At 40.0% G+C, this 26,621-nt stretch overlaps 1 protein-coding gene and 1 long non-coding RNA gene across 4 annotated transcripts in view; one reads left to right on the top strand and one right to left on the bottom strand.

Moving 5' to 3' along the window:
- The window catches only part of LOC140529203 (uncharacterized), an 87,539-nt gene that overhangs the window by 37,155 nt on the left and 23,763 nt on the right, over positions 1-26,621 (top strand). The gene's annotated exons all lie outside the window — the stretch shown is intronic.
- The window catches only part of PARP1 (poly(ADP-ribose) polymerase 1), a 49,692-nt gene continuing 46,403 nt past the window's right edge, over positions 23,333-26,621 (bottom strand). For 2 of the 3 annotated variants that reach the window (XM_072647690.1, XM_072647689.1), the window contains exons 22-23: positions 25,741-25,855; positions 23,333-23,898 (exon numbers count right to left, since the gene is read on the bottom strand). In XM_072647690.1, the coding sequence (XP_072503791.1) occupies positions 23,817-23,898; positions 25,741-25,855 (197 nt within the window). In that variant the 3' untranslated portion in view covers positions 23,333-23,816. Of the gene's footprint in view, positions 23,899-25,740; positions 25,856-26,291; positions 26,473-26,621 lie in introns of those variants that run through there. The other variant, XM_072647691.1, reaches the window with a different exon arrangement.

Raw genomic sequence — 26,621 nt, 5'->3', positions numbered from 1 at the left:
TTTAACAGCTACAATTTAAAGGAGTGGAGAGCTTGGAATACCATATTCCAGAAGATAAAGGATATGGGCTTACATTCAAGAATAATTTACCCAGCAAAACTGAGTATAGTCTTATAGGGGAACAAATGAACTTCTAGGCTTTTTTGACAAAAATATCAGAGCTGTATAGAAAATCTGGAGTTCAAACACAGGAGTTAAGAGAAACATTAGAAAGCAAACCTGTAGAATTATAAGGCACTAAACAAGTTGAAACTGCTTCCATTTAATGTATGGGGTTCGGAGGGGGTGCCTATAAATTAGAGAAAGTGTGAATAAATTATGGTATATGAATGTCCTGTAAGAAATAACAAAGGGGGTGGTTTCAGAAAAACCTGGGAAGCCTTATATGAACTGATGCAGAGCGAACAGAACCAGGAGAACAATTTGTATAGCAAAAATAATATTGTAAAGACAAACAACTTAAAAACCTTAGGAACTCTGGTCAGCATAATGACCAAACATGGACTAATGAAGAAACATGCTACCTACCTCTAGAGACAAAGGTGAAGGACTCAAGAGTGCAGAATGAGAGATAGCTATTATTTTAAAGGTATGGTCAATGTAGAAATATGGTTTTCTTGTCTATACATGTTTATAACGGGGATTTTGTTTTTCATTCTTTGTTGGGGGGTGCGGAGGAGTGGTTGGGGATGAGAGGTAGAGAAGTCAGATTTTTGCTGATTGAGAAAACTATGTAATTTTACAAAAATAAAATAAAATATAATCTTTCTTCCTGTATAGCCTCCTTGTCAATCAGAATCTTTACTTTATCATGTTCTCATCCTGTAGGCTTACATGCAACCCTTGGCAGATTCTTTTAGCCCAAATCATTGTGGAAAATGATACCCAGTATAGCAACATTAGCTAATAGATTTATAAGCAGTAGTGTTAATAATACTAACCTGATTTTCCAAACAGACTTTTCATTAAGCACTGAAAAGATAAGGGACTTGCTCAAATTCACATACAAAGTCTGTAGCAAAAGGGTAATAATTTATCCTTTTGAGCATGATTTTCTTCATTTTCAAAATTCCAGAGCTGACTAGATGATCTAAATATTTTCCCTTTAAAAAATTTTTTTAATTAACAAAAATTCACCTTGTCTCCCACTCTCTCACTCTCCCCATTGAAAAGGAAACAAAAACAAACTCCCTGAAACATATTAAATGTATAATCAAGCAAAATACTTCCCACATTAACTATGTCCAAAAAAATATGTCCATCACCTCTGTTTTAGGAGGTGGGTAATATGTTTCTTCAAGAGTCTTCAGGAGTCATGATCCAGGTTTTTTCTATCAATTGCCAATGTAAAGTTGAAGTGACTTCTCATTAGAGTGGACCTTTATCCCTCAGGTTAGCACAAAAAACGTTCTTTCCCTGTGATTAAGAAATGAGTACACATTTTATTTTCTTACAAGGTGAGGAATTTTGCAAGATTATTAACATAACTACTTGGTAAAGTCATTCTGCTCTATAAAATGAGGGAAAGAAAGCCCTGACAAGTCCTTTGGGCATCAGTTTAAATGTCACCATGAGATAGATAGGTATATTTTATCAGTTGGAATATCATCAGTCTGTAAATTCCCTCTAATGACTGATTGCAACCCATCTACACCCACCCATCACTGTCATTCTTGTCTCTACCTATAAATTTTCTATATGGTGGGGAGGATGGGGGTCTTCACAGAACACCTTGAAGTTATTAGTAGCATATTTCGGCTATCTATCACTCTTCACTCTCTCCAAGTGGTCAGCTCATGTTCTTTTTCAAGTATGCATTTCCCTTTATTCTATTTCTCCTTTGAAGTTCCCTAATTTTTATAGGTGGAGCCCCACCACACCTGGCACACAAGCTCACACCCTCCATGAACCTCAATAGCCTTCAATTCTTTTTAAGTTCTTGGGAGATTGTATTGTTCCATGATTCAAAGTCTTACAAAAATATTAACTTATGGAATGGAATGTATGTGATCATGAAAAAGGGAAAGGTTAGCATGTTTGGTCAATTAATCTTGGAATACAAGGTATTAACTGAGCACTGAGCACCAAAGATCGCCTCAGCAGAAAGTTGTGAAAACTGTGCTCAGATATTTTCTTTTCTTTTTTCCTCTTCTTTCATTCCTTCTTTCCTTCTTCCTTCCCTCCCTTCCTTCCTACCTTCCTCCTTTTCTCTCTTTCCCTTCCTTTCTTTCTCCCTTCCTTCCTTCTTTCCTTCGTTCGTTCGTTTGTTTCTTCCCTTTCTTCCTTCCCTCCCTTCCTTCCTCCTTTCCTTCCTTCCTCTTTCTTTTTCTTTCTTTCTTTCTTCCTTCCTTCCTTCCTTTTTTCTTTCTTTCTTTCTCTTTCTTTCTTTCTTTCTTCCTTCCTTCCTTCCTTCCTTCCTTCCTTCCTTTCTTTCTTTCTTTCTTTCTTTCTTTCTTTCTTTCTTTCTTTCTTTCTTTCTTTCTTTCTTCCTTCCTTCCTTCCTTCCTTCCTTCCTTCCTTCCTTCCTTCCTTCCTTCCTTCCTTCCTTTCTTTCTTTCTTTCTTTCTTTCTTTCTTTCTTTCTTTCTTTCTTTCTTTCTTTCTTTCTTTCTTTCTTTCTTTCTTTCTTTCTTTCTTTCTTTCTTCTACCTAGAAATGCTGCTAGTTTCACTTCTTTCAACTTTTATTGTCCCTGGAACAAGCAAAGATGTGAATCAGATTATCAAGCTGCAGGAGCAAATGGAAAACCCATCCATTCCTTCTTGTTTCACTCAGACTGTGAAGCTTTAATGGGAAGGAAAGCAAAAAAATACTGGTCAGAGGAGGGCCCGTCCCCCACAGGCTCTCCTCTATCGAGGAAGGTTGTTGGATTTTAAGATATAAAAGACACTGTGGAAATAATGAAAGCTGGGCCTCCTTCAAGGTAAACAGACATCATTCATTGATCTCTCAAAGCAGGGGAAATTAAATGCATTCTTCTTTCCTCCTAGCTCTGGGCTCACCCACAGCCTCATAGCATCGGGCCACCTTTATCATCCTAATGCTAAATGTCAAGGACCTGAGACAAAATTACCATGGGGCACGTCAGGTTAATTGACCACAATTAGCCTGAAAGGGGGAGACCTTGGTTATAAAGGACACATGTGTAAGGGCTCAGAGTGTAGAATTTATGACTTGGGAGGGTCACTGGAGTGGCATAGCTACGTAGTGAGTGATAGTGAACCCTCACAGCATCTGTATGATTTCAAGACATCTAAGGGAAGGCCTATACCACCCAGGACGAGGACAGAAAGACATGGACAAGGGTTGCATAGATTGAAAGAGTGTGATTAGGCTGTGGGCTGAACTGTAGGCAGGGGTTCTGAACCTGGGCTCTGCAAACATTTTTTTACTTAAATATTTTAATAACTGTATTTCTGTAGAATTGGTTTCCTTGGTAATCCTATGTATTTTATTTATATGTATTTCCCCACTAGATTTTAAGCTCCTTGAGGGCAGGGACTTTTTATATCCTTCTCTGTAACAGTACTTTGTAGTAGATGCTTACTGTTTTGTAGTAAATGCTTACTGAGTTGACTTTACTTGACTTAGGGAGTAGGGAGGAGAAAAGAGGTTTTCATTAAAGTTAGGTCTGGTGACAGGTCCTTTCAGCAGCCACTCAGTGTCAAAGCAGATAGACTGCTTGTCTCACATCCCTTCTTACTCCATCCTCCACTCAGCTGTCAAAGTGATTTCCCCAAAGTCCAGGTCTGACCATGTTAATACACTACCCTATAAATGCCCATGTCTCCCTATTACCTCCAGGATCAATTATATAAATCTCACTTTGGCATTTAAAAGCTCCTTATAATCTGGCCCCTTTCTACTTTTCCAATCTTTTTGTCCTTTATTCCTCTCTACACACTCTAAGATAACAGTGAGACTGACCTACCCAAACACTCCCATCTCCCACCTCCCTGCATTTGAAGGCTCTTTGTTCACCAGACCTGGAATGTTCTCCCTCCTCACCTGGACTTCCCTGGCTTTCTTCTGGCCTCTGCTCAAATCCTGTCTTCCAAAAGAGGTCTTTTCTCCCTCCTCCATCCCCATCACATCCCACTGGTTAATATTTTCCCTCCTAATTTCCCTATTATCCACTCTGCCTCTATCTTGTATGTACATAATTGTTTGCATATTGAATATAAGTTCCTTGAAGGCAGGGACAGCATTTTTTTTTACTTCATTTTATTTGTACAGTTGTTTGCACATTGTCTCCCTCATTAGAATAGGATATTATTTGTCAGGGTTGTTGTTCAATCGTACCTGACTCTTGGTGACCCCACTTCTGGTTTTCTTGGCAAAGATTCTGGAGAGGTTTGACATTTCCTTCTCTAGCTCATTTTTTATAGATGAAGAAACTGAGGCAAACAGGATTAAATGACTTGACCAGGGTCACACAGCTAGTAAGTGTCTGAGGCTAGATTTGAACTCAGGTCCTCCTGACTCCAGCTCCTGTGCTCTGTGCCACTTAGGTACGCAATTAGTATGGGACCTGGAACATAGACAACACTTAGCAAATATTTTGTTGCTTGGCTAGGCTTAATTTCATATCTCCATTGCTTAGCATAGGGCCTGACCTATAGCAAATGCTTAATAAATGCTTGTTGACTGACCAGTTTACTGAGGAGAGCTGAGCTGGCCTATGACTGCTCTGGGGAAGCGGCAAGTCATGAGTAGAGGGCTAACCTTTTTTGAACCAGGTAGTGTTCACTGGGTAATGAGAAAGCCTTTGGCCTCGCAGTCAGAAGACCCAGGGTCTAGTTTTGACTCTACTCTTATGTTTCTGTGGAAACAGACATCTCATCTCTGTGGGACTCAGTTTCCTCCTTTATGAAATGAGAAGATAAAAAGGGGTTTGCTTAATTCTCTTCCATCTTCTTCCCTCACCAAACCTCACCCAGGTTTGCAAAAAACAAAAATAACTAGACTGATGAGAGTTTCTTTTCTACTTATTTTCTGATGGAGGAGCTAACAAGTCATAAGCCATAAGTTGCATGGTCAAAGGGATTTGGAGTCAGAAGACCTGAGTTAATATCTTGGTTTTGCTGCCTCCTCTCGGTCTAATTTTCCTCATTTTCAAATACCAGAGTTGACTAGATCAGTCCAAAGGTCACATATGAACTTAGAAAAACACAAATTAAACTTATCTTTGTTGTATTGAATTTTTATTTATTTTGTCAAACATTTCCCAATTATGCTTTAATCTAGTTTGGGTTTCCCTGAGGAGTTTTACAGTGGGGAGTTTGACACTTTGGGATTAGAAGATTTAAATTTTTTCTTTAAAAAATTTGTTTCAGTGTTAAAAAATCTATCCATTCACTTTACCTTCTAATGGAAAAGTAAAGAAAATCAAAACCATTGCAACAGATATGCATAATCAAAGAAAATAGCTTCTCACACTGGTCATAATAAAAAAAAAATATATGCTTCAATCTGTCCCCTAAGTTCATCACCTCTTTGTTGGGAGGTGGGTGTAACATGTTTCTTCATGAATCCTCTGGAATCATGACCCAAGTCTTCTCCATGTTCTTTCCCCTTTTGGAAACTGGTTCCCTAGGGTCCACTTTTCCACCAGCACAGACTGCTCCTTTGGCATTTAATCACAAGTAATGTCGTTTCTGCAGACAATGGAAATAAACCCATTTATTAAAAAAAAAAAAATCAGGTCATCACTGGCAGTGGTGAATAGGAAATGTTGGATCTTTTCAACTCCTTTTAAATGGATAGTGAAGGGAAGAGAGTTCACTAAACCTGGCACACTTTTCTATTTTTTTTTTTTTCAATTGCCATCACTGTTTCTGCTGACTCTCACGGGTAAAGCTTCTGACCATATCATATGCTGGACCCCATGCATCATGATGCCCCTCCTTTGCAACCTTTTATGGGACATTTCTCCATTATCTCTCTACTCTGCTACCTGGAGATAAGAGCACAGTCTCATCCATCATGTTCAACATGTATCAAGATCTCTCACTATCCCAAATCCCATGAAATATTTTCTCTTGGAATAGTAACAGGGAAAAACTACATCTCCTAGGGGGCTATATGATTTGCTTCTGAAAGCTTGCCACATGAGGCTATCCACCCCTCCTCTCTGTCCTGTAGGTAAAGGAGGACACAGTCAGTCAGTCAACAAGCATTTGGGCCTTTTATATGCTGGGCACTGTGGTAAGCAACCAAGGCAGAGAGACCAAACAGCAGTCCATTGCAATAATCCAGGCATGGGGTGATGAGAACATGAACCAGGATAGTGGTTACATCAGAGAAGAGAAGGGGCTTTATATAAGAGAAATTACAGGGCAAAATTGACAAGACTTAGCACCATATTGGATATGAAGGGTGAGAGAGAGTGAGGAGTTGAGGATGATACCTAGCTTAAAAACCTAGATTCCAGGTTTATACCACACATTTAGAGTTGAAAGGGACCTTAGAGGCCATTGAGTTCAGCCCCCTCATTCTATAGACAAAGAAAGTGAGGCACAGAGATGTTAAATGACTTGCCCAAGGTCACAATGCTGGAAAAGTATCTCAGGAAGGATTTGAATCCAGGTTTTCTTGACTCCGAGTTCATGATCTTATCCACTTTCTTTTCATGTTCCACATTGCCATCTCCTTGTTTTGCTAAGCACCATGATAGCTCTTGATTGGGGCATTGGCTAGAAGAGAGAAAAATGTGCTTTTCCTTTTGATGAACTTTGCTGCACTTTGGAAGAAGATAGGAGGGACATAGTTAGGCATCAGTATTCAAGAGCATTGTTTTTATAGACCAAGAGAATGAAGTAATGGCTGGTCCTCAGTGAATGAAATGACTAGGTGGTCCTCGTCCAATTAGTTACCTCCTCAAATAGCCCATGATCTTTAATCTCCTTTTGATGAATAACTCTTCAAACCAAATCAGCCGGTGATTCCTCAGACCACCTTTCCATCTGTGCCCCTCATCTCATGCTAGTAATGCCTCCACTTCTATGGCTTCTTCCTTTGGTGAGTTCTTCCCTTTTCTCCATCCGAGGAAGCACCGTATTAACATCCTAGATCCCTCTTCACCCTGCCCCCACATGTCCCTTCCATGGATCCTTGCCCCCTAATATTCGTTCCTCCCTTTTCAGCTCCCTTTTATGGGATGTCTTTCCCCACTAGAATGTAATGAGGGTAGAACCTTTTTGATGGTATTTGTAGCGCCTGCCTGAAACATACATGTTATTTAATAAATGTCCTATCTATCTTTCTATCTAGGACTAAAAACTATCCATATTATATAATCTTACCAAGTAAATTCTTTTTCTTGACCAGTAAGTTCCCAGATTCACTCTTACACATTTATATGTCATAGTATTATTCTCCCCCCACACACACACCCCAGCCATTCCTGAGTTGCTGGACATCTACCTTGGATCCAGTTCTTTTCTATAACAAAGAGCTGTAGAAATATTTTGGTATATATTGGCCCTTTGCTTCTATCTTTGATCACCCTGGGGTCCAACACTCCTGGTTTTTTGTTTCTGTCTTAAAGAGAGGCAGAAAGACCCTTAATACCTCCCCTGGAGTGGCAACAAAAGTTGTGAATCTCAACCTATTTTATAGATACCTTTTCTTTTATTATCAGTTAGAAGCCAGAAAAGATGTCAAATCCCAACAAAGGGGCTAAATCTGTCTTCACTCAACCTTTAGTACTTGCTGTTTATTCCCTTGGTTCCCTTAACCATTGATTGAGTTACATTACTACTTCTGGCTAATATTTCTCATCATGGTCCCCACCCTAAGGTTGTAAACTCTTGGAAAGTACGGATGGGGGTGGGATTGAGTCTTAAACTTCAGTTTCTCCCACAGCACCCAGCAAGATGACGTGTACATAGTAGGACCTTAATTGTTGTGGTTTGTCCTTCATTTTTGAAGAGGACCAGTGACTTCACAGGGTGATGTCTTTACTTTTGTGTGAATTGGATTTAAGTGAATGTATAGGCAACCACACTGGCATACCCAGGATGGCTGCTAGCACAGGTTCTTGGATCTGCTTTACTAGGAAAGAGAGCTGTTTAAGGGATCACCAATCTCTTTTAATTACATTCATTACAAACAGAGAAAATACAAGGAGACAAATAAAGACCAACAGATAGGGCTCTACTGCCTGAATCAAAGCAATATTGCTATGGGGGTCTGAACATAGGGCCACTCAGTGTCTTGACCAGGGAATCATAAGATACTTCTCATAAGCAAACCCCAAAGTAAAATACCAGCTTCCCAGTATATATAACAAAGACTCAGCTCCTGATTTGCTCAGTCAGTAGGCACAAAACCTACATACTCAGCACAGCTGTGAGCTGTCATGGTCCAAAGAGATTGAGCCTTCAGATGCTCACAATTGAGCCTGAGCCTGGAAAACTAAACTCCAAAAAAAAACCCCAAAATCCCACTTTGCTCATTATAGTGAGGCAGAATTAATTGCACACTCTCTTCCAGAGTTATCAAAGTCCAGTAGCAAGACAAAAGTCAAAAGGACTGGTAATGGTGTGGGAAGCAGTGGATGACCTTGGTGTCTTCGACATCTGACCAAACCCTAAGCACTCCATAGCGCCTGTTTCAGCCGCCTTCATGGCCAGTGGAACAAATTATTCTCATCTGTTCATTCCATTGGGAAAGTCTTCACATGCTTGGGGTAGAGACCTTCCCCTCTCACGAAAAGTTTGAAGCCCATCAGTTACCTTTAATCTGGTTTAATAGCTCTGCTGAAATGGCTTACCTGGGTGTGGCTGCTGCAAATGCTATACCTTCTTGGAGCCACCCATGAGAGCTGAGTGTCCAGTCCTGGTCTAGGACCTTAATTAACAACTTAAGCAAATTAGTCATTAAATTGGTGGTTATAAGCTTGGGTCTGAATGTGTGTTCATTGAAGTTGCTGACTCATCAAAAACTCAGCAGATGGACTTGCTTGTAATGTCTAAGAGGCTGAATGCTACAAGGATACCTGGTAATCAGGTCCATAGAGAGAGGTGATATTCCCTAGGTTTATCATACAGCCAGAGAGCTGCCTGTTTCCTTAGAAGCCTGGAAGCTACCAAATAGGGCAGGTAGGGACTGTGATCACTCTTTTAATTTGTTGTTACACAAGTGGAATCTGAAGACTAATACAAAGCCAGTGCCTGCCCAGGTAAAGGATCTGGTCAGCATACAAGCAGGGTAGAGACATTTAGCTGTCATTTGCTTTCCTCAGCAAAACAGCAGCTCAGGAAACAAAACAGGGCAGCTCAGTGGCCCCTGAGATGATTGGCATTGTAACACAACCATGCACAGCTAAGCCCAGTGAAGTGTGAGCCCTCCTTCTACCAAGGATGAATGCAACCCATCTGCACCGTTTCATCTTGGGTAATTGAGGTCAATGCCTTCTCAACAATTCTGCCCATAAAATTGCAGTTTTACATGCAACTTAAACTTTTCATTGTAGTTTTATTTTTTTCCCCAATGACATTTCTTATTGACTTGGAACATTTGTATCAATCAATCAACAAGTATTTACTTAGCACCTACTGGATGCATGGCACAATGCAAGACACTGGGGATAGTAGTGCAAAGAATTAAGCAAAACCTAATTACAAAGAGCTTACGTTTTAATGGATCCACACTCACCCACATATATATGTATATATGCCTGTATGCATATACTTACACATACATACAGGCTTTAATATTTCAAGGATCAATTATTTCATGAAAATCTTTTGATAAGCCTCCCTGAATTTAGCTAGGCTGCTCTGCAGACATGTACATTCCCGGACCATATTTAAAGCATTTCCATATACTAATACCTGCCTGAGTTTGTGTTCTACTAACATAGCCTTCAGGTAACCTCCAAATCATGATAAGGCATTAGAGGAGTACTTTAGTAGAGGATATATACAGATACACACATGTATGGTGTATATGTAGTATATACATGTGTATGTGTATATGTATATGTGTGTATGTGCATATATATCCATCTGTCTAAATTTGGACTGGACTTGTGATTTCAATGACATAGAGGAGTTTCCCAATGAGGAAACCCCCTCTGCTAGTCTTCAGCTACTCTGCAATTTACTGGAAGGTTGAGTAAAACCCACAAGGTCAAATGGTTAAATATGCATCAGAATCAAGTTTTCAGTTTTGTAATTTTTAAAATTATACTGTGATGTGTTCTTATTTATAAAATATATTTTAATCTTGAAAGGCAAGAGGTTTCTTTGCCTTTTCTTTATTATTACTATTATTGATGTCAAAAGTTGAACCAAGGTCTTCCTAATTCTCAAACTAGTTCTCTATCCATTATGTTATGCTGCCTTTCATATTTGTATAAACACATATGTTTATTTTAATAATACAACACACATGCTTACATGCATGTAACGCACATGTTCACATTATATTTATATACACCTAAAGATATCAAACAAACACATAGATGCCCATATTTCAAAGTTTTCGTCTAGGCTTGGGACCCCAATGCAAAGATGAGCACTAGCTCATTCATCTGCTTCCAAGCCCATGCCTGGTCTCTTGCTTAAGGGGCCACCTCACTAAAATTAGCCTGACCATCTGCTGAGACCAGAGCTGGATTATTCTTAGCCCCAGGACGCTTGAGAGTGGTGTTGGATTCTTACAGATGAGAGGCATCACTAAAACTAATTAGGTTTGTCATTTTGAGAGGGAGGGGGATAGGATGCTCAGGAGAGGTGGGGGGGAAATCTTACTGAAGCCAGCCATCCCCATGAAATGCCAACCAACTGCTATCTGCAAGGTAGGCCAGTCTAGCTGAAGCAGCAAGGAACCCTAAGGGAGAAACAGAAGGCAGAATGTTTTAGGCAAGTCAAATCACCATCACCACCACTATTGGTTGATGGGGATGGGATCTGAACCCGCAAAAGTAAAAGACCATGCCTTTGGGATCTGGAGCCCAAAAAGGAAAAGTCACTGGGCTTTTCCAAGTGGTTCAGGTCCCTGGCATTTGCCTGGGGCAATCGGTCCTTTCCAGTTAATTAACTATCCTTTCTGTGTCTTTCTGAGCACCTGGCCCAACCCTAGATTGCCACTTCCTTAATTCCATCTAGACCCTTCTCTGTTCCCACAGTCTTCTGTGTCCATCTTGCCTCCATTAAGGTGCTCAGATTTCTTAAGGGTCTGGCCAATGCTCAGATTCCTTAATAGACTGGCCAATAGTTCAGATTCAGTCTGGCCAATTTGGTGGATTTTTAGAATCACGCCCACCCTCTATTGGTATTTCAATAAACCTTGTCTTTGGCTGACAGAATTCTTGTGTCAAATTCATTTGGACAGGATCCATATGTCTCTATTTCGGGGTCCCAACCCCTCCAAACTTTAATATGACCACCATCTTCCTCAGGCCCTGATAAGGCAGCTTAGGACCCTGAAGTCAAGAATTCCAGAAAGGGTGATATTAAATAATGGCATAAAAGAGGCATTACCATCTGCTTTGCTTCTGTACCCTAAGGACCACAGGATTTTTCCATATAACTTGCAGCTGGAACTTTTGGTATGGGATGTCTTCCCCCATTAGAAGATAAGCTCCTTGGGTGCAGGGACTATTTTTCCTTTTTATTTGTATCCCTGGAACTTAGCTTACAGTAAGTGCTTAATAAATGCCTTATTCATGCATTGATACTTGACTTCCTGTTGACTCTAAACTTCCTGCTTTTTTAGGTAAAACTCTTCCTTAAAGACTGATTTTGGGTAATTCCAGTCTCCTTGGTTTCTTCTTTGCCAAGAAGTCATAACCTGACTTTAGGGAAATTCTTGGTGAAAATTACAGGAAGAGTGGGTTAGTCTGGTTAATCAGTAATCATTTATTAAGTTTCTACTATGTACCAGTCACTGTGTTGGGCATTGGGAATACAAATGTATAAAAAAAAGATTACCCCTATCCTGAAGGAGCTTACAATTAGAGAATACAATACAGAAGAGAAAGCTGAAAAGGGGGGTGGGTGGGAGGAGGAATTGAGAAATGAAGTGTCTGAGCTCCCTCCTTAAATAGATGTTTTGGAGTTCATGACCCCCACCCTCCAGTCAGAGGAGAAGAGAGCAGTGACAAAGTAGAATACTTGATGGTATCTTGAAGAGTAAGGACGTTTTCCTCGTCACTATTATGATGAGGATAATGAATGTCCTGGGGCGTGATGGAGAAGTCTATCAGAAATCCCAAGGTAGTGCAGCTAGGTGAGAAATGAGACACTTGAACTGAGCTCTAGCACTGACCTTGGCCTTAAATAGTGAGTGACCTAAAGGGAAATTAAAAAAAAAAATCTATTCCTTTGAAAAAGAAAACAATTTTATTTTCAATTTCAAATTCTTTCCTTCTCCCTTCCCATATACCTTTCCCTCTACTCACTGAGAGAATAAGAAAAACAAAACTCATTATATACATGTGCAATCAAGAAAGAAGAGTTTTTTAAAGGCAGATTCTCAAAAAGAAGGGTTCCCAGTTATTGTTGGTCCTTTCTACCCCTCCCTGTCACCCTAAGAAAATAAGTGGGCTTCCTCTCTTTAGATTTGTGCCCTACAATTACAGCCTAGCCCCTAATACTGCTCTGTACCTGTTTCTCTGAAGTGAGGGAATACCTGGAGATAGGAGTTTGACTTGCGGACTCAAGAGATATGAGTTCAAATCTCATACCCAACACTTAAGAGTTACTTGATCTCCCTTTACAAATTATTTAACCTCTCTGAGCTTTGGTTTCTCTTTCTACAAAAGAGAGCTAGGAACAGGATTTGTGATTTCACTGAGAAGGTAAACCCAGTAGAGGAAACTCCTCTACTGATGTTGGTGAAGAACTTAAAAGTCTTACCTAGAGCCCTAAAGTTAAAAGACCTGCCTAGGGTCACACTGTTGATATGTGTAAGAAGTGGCACTTAAATCCAGGTCATCCTGGCTTCAAGGCCAGCTCTCCATCCACTACACGTGAATGGTTCTATATCCATAAAATTGGAATATTATTTCATCTCATAGGACTATCACAAAATCCAAGTGGGATCATGTAAACTGGCATATCTGCTTTTACTGATACAGGATATTCTGTACAGATGTAGAAGACTCTTTCCCCTCATCTTATAGAATTAGTTTCCTTCAAAGGCTGTAATGTCAATGTGATACCCATAGGAGCTGCTATGAATGTGCATACATATTCCCAGGGTTTGTTCACAAAATATAATAAACTCTCCTCCTCTAAGATAAAACCAAAATATTTATTTGGAACATTGCTATTAGGATACCAGAAGGCAAGATTTAGTAAGATACTCATTATCAATCCAGGGAGCACCAATATTACCAGCAAGTTCTCCTAGGTAAGTTCTTCCCTCTTCCTATTTCTCTCTCTCTGCCTTTGTCTCTCTCCACCCACACCTTTCTCTCCAAGCAATACAATCAAAACACTTAGACTGAGAAGTCTGGAAATCAGCACTTAATTGGAAAGGTGTAGGAATCCCTGTGACCCAGGGCCTAATTGGCTCTGTACCAGGGTTCCATGTGAGGTCTATGGGCCAGGAAGATCTTATATCCCATTACCTTAAAAGACCTACCCTGATTCTTCCCTTTGCCCTCTAGCCTGAGACATTACTTTTATATACTTTGCATCTGTCCATTTTTGTTCATGGTGTTTCTCTCTAACAGAATAAGCTCCTTGAAACCAAGAACTGGTTCAAGATTTGCCTTTGCATCCCCAGGGTCTAGCAAAATGCCTGGTGTATAGTATGCACTTAAGTACATGTTGAATGAATTACATAGGGAAAAGTGTATATAAATGTCTGCTATTATCATCACATATGAGGTGACTTGGCACAATGAGGACAGAACTGGATGTGGTGTTAGGAAATCTAGGGTTCAGGTGCCACCTCTGACACATGATGGTTGTGTGACCCTGGTGATGCCGTTTTGGGGATGCAGGAAACCCAAGATACCAGGGTTCAGGGTGAAGTAGTCTAGAAAGAATTCACGAACTCAAGCAGTCTTCCAGTCAAGTGGCAAAGTTTACTGTAATGCTAATATGGTAGGCAGAGCTCCTTAGGGAACTCTCAACCCAACAGGAGTGATGCTAAAGCTTATATAGAAAAAGTTCAGTGAATGGTATGCCACATATACTAATTAGGTGGTGAACATACAGCTTCTGTACCTTGGGTGCAGGCCTAATTCACTACTGGCATGGCCTAGGGGATGACTTTTAAGAGATCTGTATATCTGTGTGTCTATATCTGTAACAAGATAGCCTTGGGAGCTTGACATCTGGATTGTATGTGATAACTGTGGGAATCAGCACATGATAATTCTGCTAACATATGTTAGTTGGAAATTCTACAGAAGTCAGGCTGTTCTTGTATAGGGGGAGATATAGTTTGCCTCACTAGAGCCCACTCATGAGTTATTGCCAGAGATAGGGTTTTTGGGCAGAGGAGAGATGGTCCTAGTGCTGAGGTCTAAACATTAAGTACCCCATCACTGGGAACCTGGATTGTGGTATTGATCTGTATTGGAAGAAAGATCTTCCTCACTAAAAATACTCTCTATCAATGAAATCACAGGTCAGATCCAAAAAACAAAAACAATAAATTTTAAAAACTGAAGTAAAAAGCATTTGTTAAACATTTACTTGTGTGGTCTGGGGTATATAGGGTAACATACAAAATAAAATATTGTATTGTATATAGATACAAAATACTCAATATATATAGTAATGGGGAAGGGTAATCAATGGGTTACTTATATGATCCATCAATACTCATATAATGTCAAAAGACTTACAAAAACCCTTTCTCCAGAACATTAGAATCTTCCCACAGAGGTTTTGTGGTAAGACATGGACAAGAATACACAGGATGAGAAAGTATTGAACCTGCATTATTAAATGTCCAAATTAATCATTTGATAATTATTTTTCAGAGTGTGTGTGTATCTATATCTATATCTTTTTATTTCTTTCAAAAATCTCATTTTAGTGCAGTAGACAATACAACACACATTTATAGGTCTAGTCTGTATCAGGGAGATACAGCATTTATTAAGCATTTTCTGTTTCAGGTATTGTACTAAGTAGGCAACTGAGTAGTGCGGTAGATAGAGTGCTAGACCCAGAGTCAGAAAGACCTGAATTCAAATCCAGCCTCAGATACTTACTGACTGTGTGACCCTGGGCAAGTCACAATCTCTGTTTGTCTCAGTTTATTCATCTATAAAATGAGCTAGAGAAGAAAATGGCAAACCATTTCAGTATCTTTGCTACGAAAACCCCAAATGGGGACATGAAGAGTCAGGACATGACCAAACAACAAATATGGCATTTCAACCCTCTTCCCTGCCTCAATCCCACTCTCCAGACCAATGAACTCCAAGATAAGTTGTGATATATTGATCTTTCATTGCTCAAGCTCAGACTCAAGAGCCCTGCCAAATGGACACTATAGGATCAGAGATTCAGAACCAGAAGGGAGGTTAAAGGACATCAAGTCCAACTCAGCTCTAAATGTTTTCTTATTTTAGAATTAATGAAGTGACCTACTTGAGGCCACACAAGTAGTAAGTAGCAAAAGAAATGGCTGAACCCGGGTCCTCTCACTCCATGCTTTCCAGCATGCTGTCTTTGGTAACTACCACTTATTGTTAAACTCATGATTAAAAGAGAGGCAGGAAGACATCTAAGGTTTGCTATTATTTTAATGACAATTTTTCAATTATAATGTCTCCTCCCTCTTGGGAAAAAAAGAAAAACAAAATCTCTATATTTTGTCCATCTTGAGGTTAGCTTTATCTTACATTTTTAGGTCATTTTCTAAAAGAATTTAGTGTATTTTCTTGGTTATTTCAATAATGTAACCTCCTGAAGGGAACAGATATATAATTCCCCAGTTTATGTTAAAATATAGTTTTATTGCAATTTTTGTTTTTGTATTTCCCTGTGTATTCCTCTCCTTGTTCTCTCCCAGAAAACTAACCTTTATAACAAATAATAAGTTTCTTCCTATCCCAAAATAATTATAACAACATTTTTTGTAGTAACAAAGAATCAGACATTCCCCCTTGATTGACTCAACTAATTGAATGAACCTGATTAACGTGAATATCACTGTACCATACAGAGAAGCAAAAGACTATGATATGACACTAAGTAAAGTCACTTCTGGAAGCTAAGAAGTAGAAATGTTAGACTTTTCCTATTTCCCCTCCAGTAGTAATGTTTCAGAGTTCTCTTTCAATTCCACCCCCCCCCACACACACAATTTTTAGACTAAAAATTCCACTTGAGCATGTTTCTATTGGCAGAAAGTTGTTTTCCTAAGATTTTATAGCATTTTTTTTTTTTTACATTTATGTTTTGTTTGGTCTTCACAACCCTATGAGATAAGCCAGGCAAGTCTTCAGCTCTATTTTGCAGATCAGTTATGTTAATGAAATTGAGACAACTTTGTGACTTACCAAAAATTACACAATTAATACATTTAGAGCTGGGATTCAAACCCATATCTTCTGGTTCCAAACCCATGCTTTTTCTTGCACATGCCATATGCACCCTACTAATTTCAATTCTGAGGGATATCTTTGTATCTTCTCCAGCACCTGGCCCGAGAACTCTGCACAGTCCACATCTTTTGTGTTAATTCATTTAAATTCACACTCTCTCTACAGCACTGAACTGTGAACTAAGTGCTTGCCTGGATTCTAGTCTCCCAAACCCTATATATAGATCCTTCCTAAGCTTCCATGACTGGGTCCATTTCATTGAGTTACTGGTAATCCTTATTCTTTAGCTCTGACTTAGTTGAGTCCCTTTTATCCCCCAGACCATGCTTACAGTATCTCTTTAACTGCTTTCATATGAAGATCTCAAATTTAAACTTCTTTCATCTCTAATGATAATCAGGTTCTTTACTGCACCAGTTTTATCGAATTGTTCACATCTTCTGGCCTTACACTCTTCTGATATCAATCAATGCCTTGGCCTCACTACTGCCTGAACCGGTGACTCAAAACCTAGTTTCCACTGACATCAATATGCATCAAGTAACTTTGTTTAAAAAAAAAAAGGGCATACACACCTGGGAATGAGGATACTGTATTGATACAAATATGGTCTACCTCCCTTAAATGAGCTTATTTTTTTTTAAAGATATACACTGAAAAATAATTATCAACTGGTTAATCCGAATATTTTTCTCTAATGGTTATAGGTTGAAACTTATCCAAACTTTCTCATCCTGTATACTCTTGTCTCTGTCTTACCACAAAATTTCTATGGGAAGATTCCAATGTGCTGGCGGGAGGGATTTCTACAAGTCTTTTGACATTTTGTGGGTACTGATAGAGCATATAGATAGACCACTGATTATCCCTCCATCTTGTTATATGACTAGCCCACATCCTTTTCTGATCATACAACTCCTTGATACCTTATACTGCTTCTCCTGTATAATTCTTTGTTAGCAATGTGCTACAGCCTATTCATGCCCACCTTTTTGGATTGGCTCAATTTAAAATTTTTCTGATACACAAGTGGCACTTGAATTATATATTAATATGATGGGGTTTTGTTAAAGAGAAAAGAAATCTGAGGTCATTAAAAGGCAATACAAGCTATTTCCTTCCAAATTGATTTTGAGCCCAGTTCACTGTTTGTTCCTGGTGTGTATTCCAGATAGATGTACTGATGGACCAGTCCTATTGGATGCCTATCTAAATGAACACTATTGGAATAGGAACATCATAGGAACAACAATAGATATTCTGTATCTGCTTGGTAATTAGCACCATGTCAGGAAATCCTTTTTCATTTGATCCCTGGTGAATATGATTGTGGCAAACACCTTTGGCAAATGTATTCCTTTTTTTGTAATAATCAGAGGATCTAGGTTTTCTCTGACTTCAAGGAATCTTATGTGATTTTGACCTCTCTGCACTAGAAAAAAAACACAAAGTATTTTTTCTGTCAAACTAAGTGTCAATAATATGTACAGTGAATAATCTTGCATACTCCACAGAACATCGTTTGCAAAAACTTGCCTGTTTCCTTCTCTTAGCTTCAAGAATACTCTTGCTGTTACTGTAGATTCTCCTGTTTTGTAAACTACTCATAAAAGCCTCAAGGTGGATGATATAAACAATGGAGAGTGACTTAATAGAGAGGAATTAACAAATTACATAGTGATTTGACCCACTCTTTCCAATAAGTCAAAGGAAATATTGAATTAAGATAAAAAGCAGCCCAATCCTCCATTCTTAAAATGATCTTCCTCCACCCTCCCAGCTTCAGTCTTGCATCTCTCTTGACATTCTTGGCAAATGTCTTGGGAAGGTACTGTAACCTTCAAGACCTGGTTGTCCACTTTATCATTCAATTGAAATTGCTCTCTCTCCAGTTAATAAGGATCTCTTAGTAGTCAAATCTAATAGCATTTTCTGAATCCTCATACTTCATCTCTGTAATCTTTCAGTTTCATCTCCAGCCCTCATCCTGTATTCTCTCCTCCTCAGGTATTGATGACATTGCATTGTCTTAGTTCTTCTCCTGCCTCTCTGACCACTGCTTCTTCATTTTCTTTGCTGGTTTTTCATCCATGTCATGCCCATGTGTGAGTCTATTCTGGGCTCTTTTTTCCCCTCTTTACTATCTCATTTGGTGATCTTGTTAGCTCACATGGATTTGTCATCCCTATGCAAATTATTTCCAGCATAGTCTCTCTCCTAACTTTCTCTTAGATATCTTAAATCCAACATGTCCAAAATAGAATTAAGTATCTTTGGGTTTTCTTTTTTTGTCTTGGAGTTCAGGTAGTCCAATGACTCTTAAACTACCTCTCCATATCTGTTTCCTAGGTCAGTTGTTTTTGTTGTGAGAAACCTCACATTTTTCTTCTATTTTTTTCAGTCAAGTTTTATTTTAATATTTCTTGATGTCTTATGGAATTATTAACTTCTATTTGGTCAATTCTAATTTTTAGGGAGTTATTTTCTTAAGTTTTTTTGGTATCTTTTGCTCCAAATGGTTGATTCTTTTTTCATAGTTTTCTTCTATAGTTTTCATTTGGTTTTAAAAATAACTTACCTCTTTATTTAATTCGTTTTAATTCTTCTAGGAATTGGACTTGTGTTCAAACTTTTTTCTTTTGAGGCTTTGCTTGCAGATTTTTTAAACATTTTCTTCTTCTACATGGCGGGACTTTTTTTGTTTGCTTTTTATTTCCAAAGTGTACCCAATGTCCTTTATGTCAGTTTGCTCATTTTTCAAGCCTACTTCTTGTAGGTTTGAAGTTACTGTAGTTCAGTTGTTCTGAACTCCAGGCCACCCTTGGTCAGACTTGTAACCTGTTTATTCCACCAGTCTTCCACTCTGGGGTGTAGGTTAAAAAACCAGTTCCTGCTCTGGTCCTGGGATCACAGCCACAGTTCTGAACTTGATCCTGGCTCAGTATTCCAGGTAGGGCCACTGCTAGCAACTTTGGGACTATTCTCAGCCCTGAAGCTGCCAGATGGCACACCGCATCAGTTTAGGGATCCCCGGGAAACCTCTTCTTGCCTGCTGCAGTCTTGGCTCGGTTCCTGGACACTTAGACACTTTGTGCAGCATAGCCCTGGCCAGACTTTGTCCCCAGTATTTGCTGACTTCTGTCTTTCAGCCTCCCAGGGCTGGAAAAATGATTTTTCTCTTGAATTTCCCATCAGAATTCAGTCTGGCACATTTTCTAGATCTTTATAGAAGAGGTTTGGTGGGTAGGCTAGCTTGCATTTCTTATTCTGCTGTAACTCATCTTTTCTCCCCAAACTACCCCTTCTTCCAAACTTCCTTATTATTGTTCTGGGTATTGCCACTTCAACTTCTCTATTTTATTCAATCCACATATTCAATCTGTTGCCCGTTCTTGTCTTATATTCACAATGGTTCTTAGCAGAAGACCCCTTCTCCCAACTAACAGCTGACACCCTGGCACAGGCTCTCATCACCCCACACCTGTGGACTACGGCAAACGCCTTTTGGTTGGTGTACCTTTTTCCTGGTCTTTCTGCATTCCAACCCATCCTCCACTCACCTGTCAGTGGTTTTCCTAAGGCAAGGGTCTGAACCATATTGTTCTCCACTCAGTCTTGCTCCCTATTACCTCTAAAATCAAATTGTTGAGGCCCGGGCAGGGGCAGCCAGCAGGTGCAGTGGATATAGCACCAGCCCTCAAAGTCTGGAGGACCCAAGTTCAAATGTGGCCTCAGACACTAGGCACTTACTAGCTATGTGACCCTAGGTAAGTTGCTTAACCTTGATTATCTCACCTCCACCCTCCACAATTCTCATTGTTTGGCTTTCAAAACCCTTGACAACCTGGCTCCTTCCTAAGATTCCAGGCCTCTTAGTTTCTACTCCATGTACTCAGTGAAGTAACAACACTGGCCTTGCTGTTCTCACGTATGATGCTCCATTTCTTTTTGCTGGCTGACTCCCCATGCCAGAATGTTTTCCCACCTCATTTCTATCTCTTACCTTCCTCCAAGAGTCAGCTCATATTCCACCTTCTACAGGAAACCTTTTCTAGCCCCATCTGTTGTTAATGTCTTCCCTTTAAGATTACCTTCTCTTTGGGGGTGTATAGGTTTTCAAGGAAGACTAGCACCTCTGGTGTGACGGTTTGCTGAGCCCTTTTCAGGGCTACTCATCAATCTTTAGTATCCACCTGACACTTAACCTGTGGCTCCAAGAAGTCAGCATGTGCAGCAACCACACCCCAATAAAACCATCTCAGCAGCTGGGCTAAAACAGGATGAGGGTAAGTGACAGGCCTCAAACATTACTGGTGAGTTAGAGGATACCTACCCAAGCATGTGAAGACTTCTCTTGGGGGAATGGGCAGATGAGAACAATTTGTTCCAACTGCTGTGAAGGTGGCTGAAATAGAGCTTGGTGAGACAAGAGAGATGCCAGTGTCATTCACTGAATCCCAGCCAAAGCCTGACTTGTCTTGACACTGGAAGACAACGAAGCTGACAACTTTGTGCAACTCTGTCTCACTTGAATCCAATTCATGAGATAGTCAAAAAGACATCACCCTTCTTTGAAAACAAAAGACAAACACCAACTTCCATTTATGTTGCATGTATTTTGTAGGTATTCCTGGCATGTTTTCTCCCATTACAAAGTGAACTCATTGAGGGTAAGGATTCTTTTTGCCATTCTTTGTATCCTTAGTTGTTGGGGGTGTAAGCTCAGTTTTCACATGGACAGTCTCAGGTAGGTAAAAGTGAGGACTTCTAAACCTCAGAGTTCTCACGAGGCCCCCCAGGGAACAGCTGGGAATTGAGGAGTGAAACACGGGCTATCTCGTGCATTTCCACCTCTTCTCAGTGGGAAACTTGCTGGGGAGAGCATCCCACCCTTGAGATTGGTCCGTGGTCTGAGCACACCTGTTGTTAATTAGCTAGGGGCTGAGAGCAGGCACGGTATTCATGTGCAAACTATGCGGTGGGAGAGCTTAAGTAGGGACAAGAAAGCCTGAAGGCCCTCTTCTGGATGCGGAGTCCCCTCCGGGGCTCTTCTTGCTGCGGGGCCCTTAGAGGGAAGAGGGTCCCTCCCCTCTTCCGCTCCCATCCTCTTGCTGTATGATCCTTACCCTTTGGGAGGAGGAGGATTCCTCTCTCCTGAGGAAGAATTTCACCCTGCATATGGATATGTAACTAAGACCCTGAATAAAGCCTAACTCTTGTTTGACTCTGGAAAGTCTCTTCTCTCAATACGTTTATCCGGATGCCACCGAAGACCTGCGAAAGGGGCTTGGGTAGCTCATCGGCCTCTAGGCTGAACACTTAGTGTTTAGCATAGTGCCTAGTATGTTAAAGGCTTAAGCTTATTTACTGAGACTAGAGAGTCTAACTCACTATTTACCGATTAAAAAAAAATGGACTTGGTAGAATATTAACATAGCCTTGAAAGCTTGCCCCAAAACATAACCCATGTGTTAAATTATGCAACCACAACAGATGTAACTCAAGATCCTTTTGTGCAGTTACCAATCACAACAAACTAAGAAGAAAATGGGTCTTACAGAACATAACTAAGACATGTAGTTGGGTGGAGAGCCCACTGGGTTAATTTAATCAGTATGTAAATCTTAAACAGATGCTGAAGATGGACAAAGAGATGGGGCCAGTGGGAATTTCAGGCTAGATGGTATTTTGGAAACTTTCAATGGCTCCAAATTGCTTGTTTATACAAAAATCCTAATATTTCCCCAGTGAGGCTGGTACATGTGAACAATACAAATCATTTGGAAGAATTAAAATAAAAAGGCAATGGAAAGACTAATGAGGAGAGGGGACAGAAAGTTAGGAAAGGTGACACCTTACACAATAGTGGCACAAAATGAATTAATTAGGTATATCCTTAAGAAAGAAGGTGAGGAGGTCATGTAACAAGTCTGAGTACTATATTTGATAAGAATAAGAGTTTTTCAAAATGAATCAATCTTTTGCAGATGATTTTCAAAAAATCTAGGACAAGAATTACACAGGGAAGGTATGTGTGTGAAAGGGCTGCTATAAGAAGTGATGAAAGGAACAGCCACACTAATGAAAGCCTAGGTTGATACTAACCAAGTTATAAACCTTTATTCTCCTCCTCATCCTAGGCCACCTTAAAAAATGGTAATTTAAATTTCTGAAGTTCCATTTACAACATGAACTCTGAGACCTTAGTGGTCATCGAGTCTGCTTTATTTTACAGAGGAAGAAATTGAGGCACAAAGAGGTTGTGTCTCAGGCAGGATTTGAACCCAGATTTTCAATTCAGAGTCTGGTGTCCAAACCATTAAGTCACACTGCTTCTATGAAGGTGTGAAGTCTCCTGGATGAAAATAAAAATGGAGTGATTCTCCACTGGGCAGCCTTCTGCCTGCTGCTCGTAACTTACATTTGTCATCATTAACGTGCTCCTGGATCTTTGTGGTATTCTAACAGGTACATATGCTGTATCACCAAAAACGAATGTCCAGAGCCAGCACTCAACAAGCCACATGACATTTAAGAGGGCATTTCTACTCCAGTGGATAATGGCCATTCGCCCTCAGGGGCAGAGTTTTAAATTCTAGGCACAAACTCAAGGCGAGAATTATGAACACTGCTTTTCATTCACAACAAGATATACTCCCAGAACTAAATGTTGGAGGACTTGTAATTCAGAAAACACCCACTTCTAAGTAAATGGAGTTACTGATAGTGAGCTCACAAAATCAAATAATTAAAAAAAAAAATCAAAAGGGGGCAATAAAAGAATACAAAAGAAAAAGAAAACTCATTAGTATGAAATTAGCTTTTATTTTTACCTTAAAATAAATGTGCTTAATACTTTTTCCAAAATCAAAAATGAGGAACATCTAGAGTCGGAAGCACTTTATTTTCCTTTGAAATCTAATAATGTAAACATCACGTTGTAATTTCCCTCTCTCTAAAAATCCCTCCCCCGCAATGCTTATTTTGTGTAAAACCATTTTTCTTCCAACTTTTCCTCACTTGTCAGTTATAGGAGACCTGCTATGCCCCAGGGGTGCACGGAACTTGGGTGGGTGGGGAATCAAATCCCCAGAGACAAACAAAACCCAGAGATTTAGGCTTGGGAAAAAAATCTTTTCAACATATGGCCATTTGTTTACATAAAATCCTTATGGAGAAGATTTAGTGAAGTTAACAGTTCTTGATATTTCTGAAAGGGTCGTTAATTTTTAAGCCTACCAGGCAGAACTAAAGGGGCCCAGTCTAAGCACTAGCCAAGTGCTATCTGTTCACCACAGAGAGGTCTTAAAGTTGAACTTCAATTTCAGTAGATACTTCAGATTTACCTGAGCAATATCATAGACAATGTATCTGGAGTGAAAGAGTCAAGGAAATGAAGGCTTTCAATGGCTGAATGCCCATGATCCCATCCAAGAAGAAGACATTCTCATTCCCTCTGAATCGTGAGCATGTGGGATTCCCATAGCTGCTGACCTTTTCAAAGCTCAAGATGAACCCAAGAAAGGGTTCAAAGAGCAGGGCAGGAAGACCCACGAGTCTCAGGGAGAGTCTCAGATCACTTGCTCTATCTATCCTTTCCCCTTCCTCCCCTGATTTGAGCCTCCTATGTGGAGTCATGATTTAGAGATAAGGCCAGTCATATCTACTTGCTCCTACAAGGAAGGCAAACCAGTTTGCCAGAAGCAGTTAGGAGCCTCAAAAGTGATAGAAGTAGCAGGACAATCAATCCTTAGCCACTATATCTTGAGTACTCCCCCAACTCTAATCTTGATGGGACAGCCTAGGCAGGTTCCCTGAATAGCAGCAACCTCCAGGCCACCAGTTTTGCTTCTGCCTCAGGCCCCACGATCCTGTGAAATCAGTTACCCTGGCCACTGCCTCCTCAGCTGCCACAGCTACTGAAAACCTAGAAAGAAAATTCTTGCCACTGTGAAATGGCTCCACACCAGCAGAAAGAGCATTAAAGAAGCCACATTAATCTGCTTTATTGTGGACCATGGGACCTTTCCTTTGACTTGCAGCTGAACCTTTCAATATGTATTGTCTCCTTCATTTGAAAGTAAGATTCTTGTGAACAGGGGCTGTTTCCCCTTGATAATAAGATTAATAACTGTGCTGAGTACTTCACAAATATGCATTGGGTCCTCACACAATCTGGGAATAGGTGCCATTATCCTCATTTTTCAGCTGAGAAAACTGAGGCAAACAGGTTAAGTGACTTGCCCAAAGGCACACAGCTAGAAAGTGTCTGAGTTTGGATTCAAACTCAGGTCTTCTTGACTCCAAGACTGGGGCTTTATCCATGGCACCACTTAACTGCTTGTGTATCTCCAGACCTTAGCCCAATTACTTTACCTTTAAGTGCTTAATGAATGATCTTTTTCTTTCAATCAATACACTGACTGTCCTTTGGTTGCTTGGTGTGACATACATCTTGAAAGCAGAACTCTTAACCATCTACCCCAACACAAATCTGATGGGCATCCACTGTATTATCTTGCATTTTACATGAAAACACACTGAGAGACAGTTGGACTTGAAGAAGTGTGTACACATCTAAATCTTTGGACATACAACTAACAGTGAATGTGGTGGCAAGACTTGTATGCAAATCAGTTTGGAATAAAGTTTAACAGAAGCAGAAAAACCCATCTCTCCACAATGAGAGAGGGAAGAGTAATCCTCCCCCCACAACTGAATACTGTGTGACTGTAATCACCAGGCTTGGGATTGGACAAGAGATGAGATGTATCTCTTTCCTTTCTCTTCAGTGTGAAGACCATAGGTATGGGATGGCACACATTCTCTGTTAGATTTGGTTGGTTTTGCCATATGACTTTCTCTTTTTTTTTTTTGTAAAATGCTGTTAACGAGGGATTGTTGGGTGTGTGTAAGGGAAAAGTGTCACATTTGAAAATGGAGGTGATGTAAAAGCAAGATATCAATACAAATGTAAAAGAAAAGAAATTGGGGTGGGGGAGGGAAAGGATGACACTACCTTCATCCTCACCTAAAGATCCTTCAGCCAATTTTGATTTCTCATTTACCTGGGCTGTACACTTGAACTACTAAGCTCCCAGAACAGTTCCTCAAGTGACAGAAAAATCACATAAGATACAATTGGGGTGATGGGGACAAGCCCTTAGCCATTTTGAAAAGGTAGGGTTGAACACAATGGTCAAGAAAGGATACTCATTATACAGTAGACAGGTGTCACTAACACCAGAAGGAACCCCAGTTCCCAAGGGAATTTCCACACCATCAAGAGTGACACTGGCTGTTGGATCAGGCGCAGTTTTGCCCAAACCTGAAAAAGGAGAAACAGTGGTTTAAAGTGGTATAAAGATGTAGGCCCCAGGAAAAAAAATTCCATTTTCTGGAAACATGGACATATGATAGGGAAAGCCTTTCATGTGTGAATTATTATCATTATTATTTAGAGGTTGGTCTATTTGTTTCCCAAGTAAACATTATTTTCTCACCTGTTAATTCTACTTCACATCTTTTCCCCTTTTCTCTAGAGTTGGAAATGAAGTTAGCACAGCAAAGTACAAGGTCATTAATGTTTTTTACATCTGCTTTAGGAACTAGCACTGGTTAAGCAGTTAATGTGTAAAAACTCTAGATTGGTCTATTCCCCCTCCCCCCAATTCCCAAGCAGTACCTTTCACTGTTAGATCCATCCCCACCAAAGTGAGAAAAGGTGTGCACCCGACGCTCCTGGTCACAGATCAGGAGTCCAGCACACACTCTTATTGAGTTAGACACAACATATTATTTTTCTCCCAAATCAAAACTCAAATTCAAAGTATCAGCTTCTCCAGTTTGGTATGGACAAATAGCTCACAATTCTCCAGCACCGTGGAGGTCATCATAACTAACACTTGTACAGCACTTTAAGGTTTAGAAGCATTCTTCTCATCACTAGATGAGGGAGGAAGAAGGAAGAACAATTACTGTTACTTTTGTCCTGGGTCTGTGATTTCATTCATGGGTAACTCCTCACATGGAAACTCCCTCCACTAATGTGACATAATGGCCCTAGAGCTCTGCTTGGGCAATTAGCAATTAAG

The sequence above is a fragment of the Notamacropus eugenii genome, chromosome 2 (assembly GCF_028372415.1).
Source record: "Notamacropus eugenii isolate mMacEug1 chromosome 2, mMacEug1.pri_v2, whole genome shotgun sequence".
Classification (NCBI taxonomy): domain Eukaryota; kingdom Metazoa; phylum Chordata; class Mammalia; order Diprotodontia; family Macropodidae; genus Notamacropus; species Notamacropus eugenii.
This window is presented reverse-complemented; position numbering and strand designations above follow the sequence as displayed.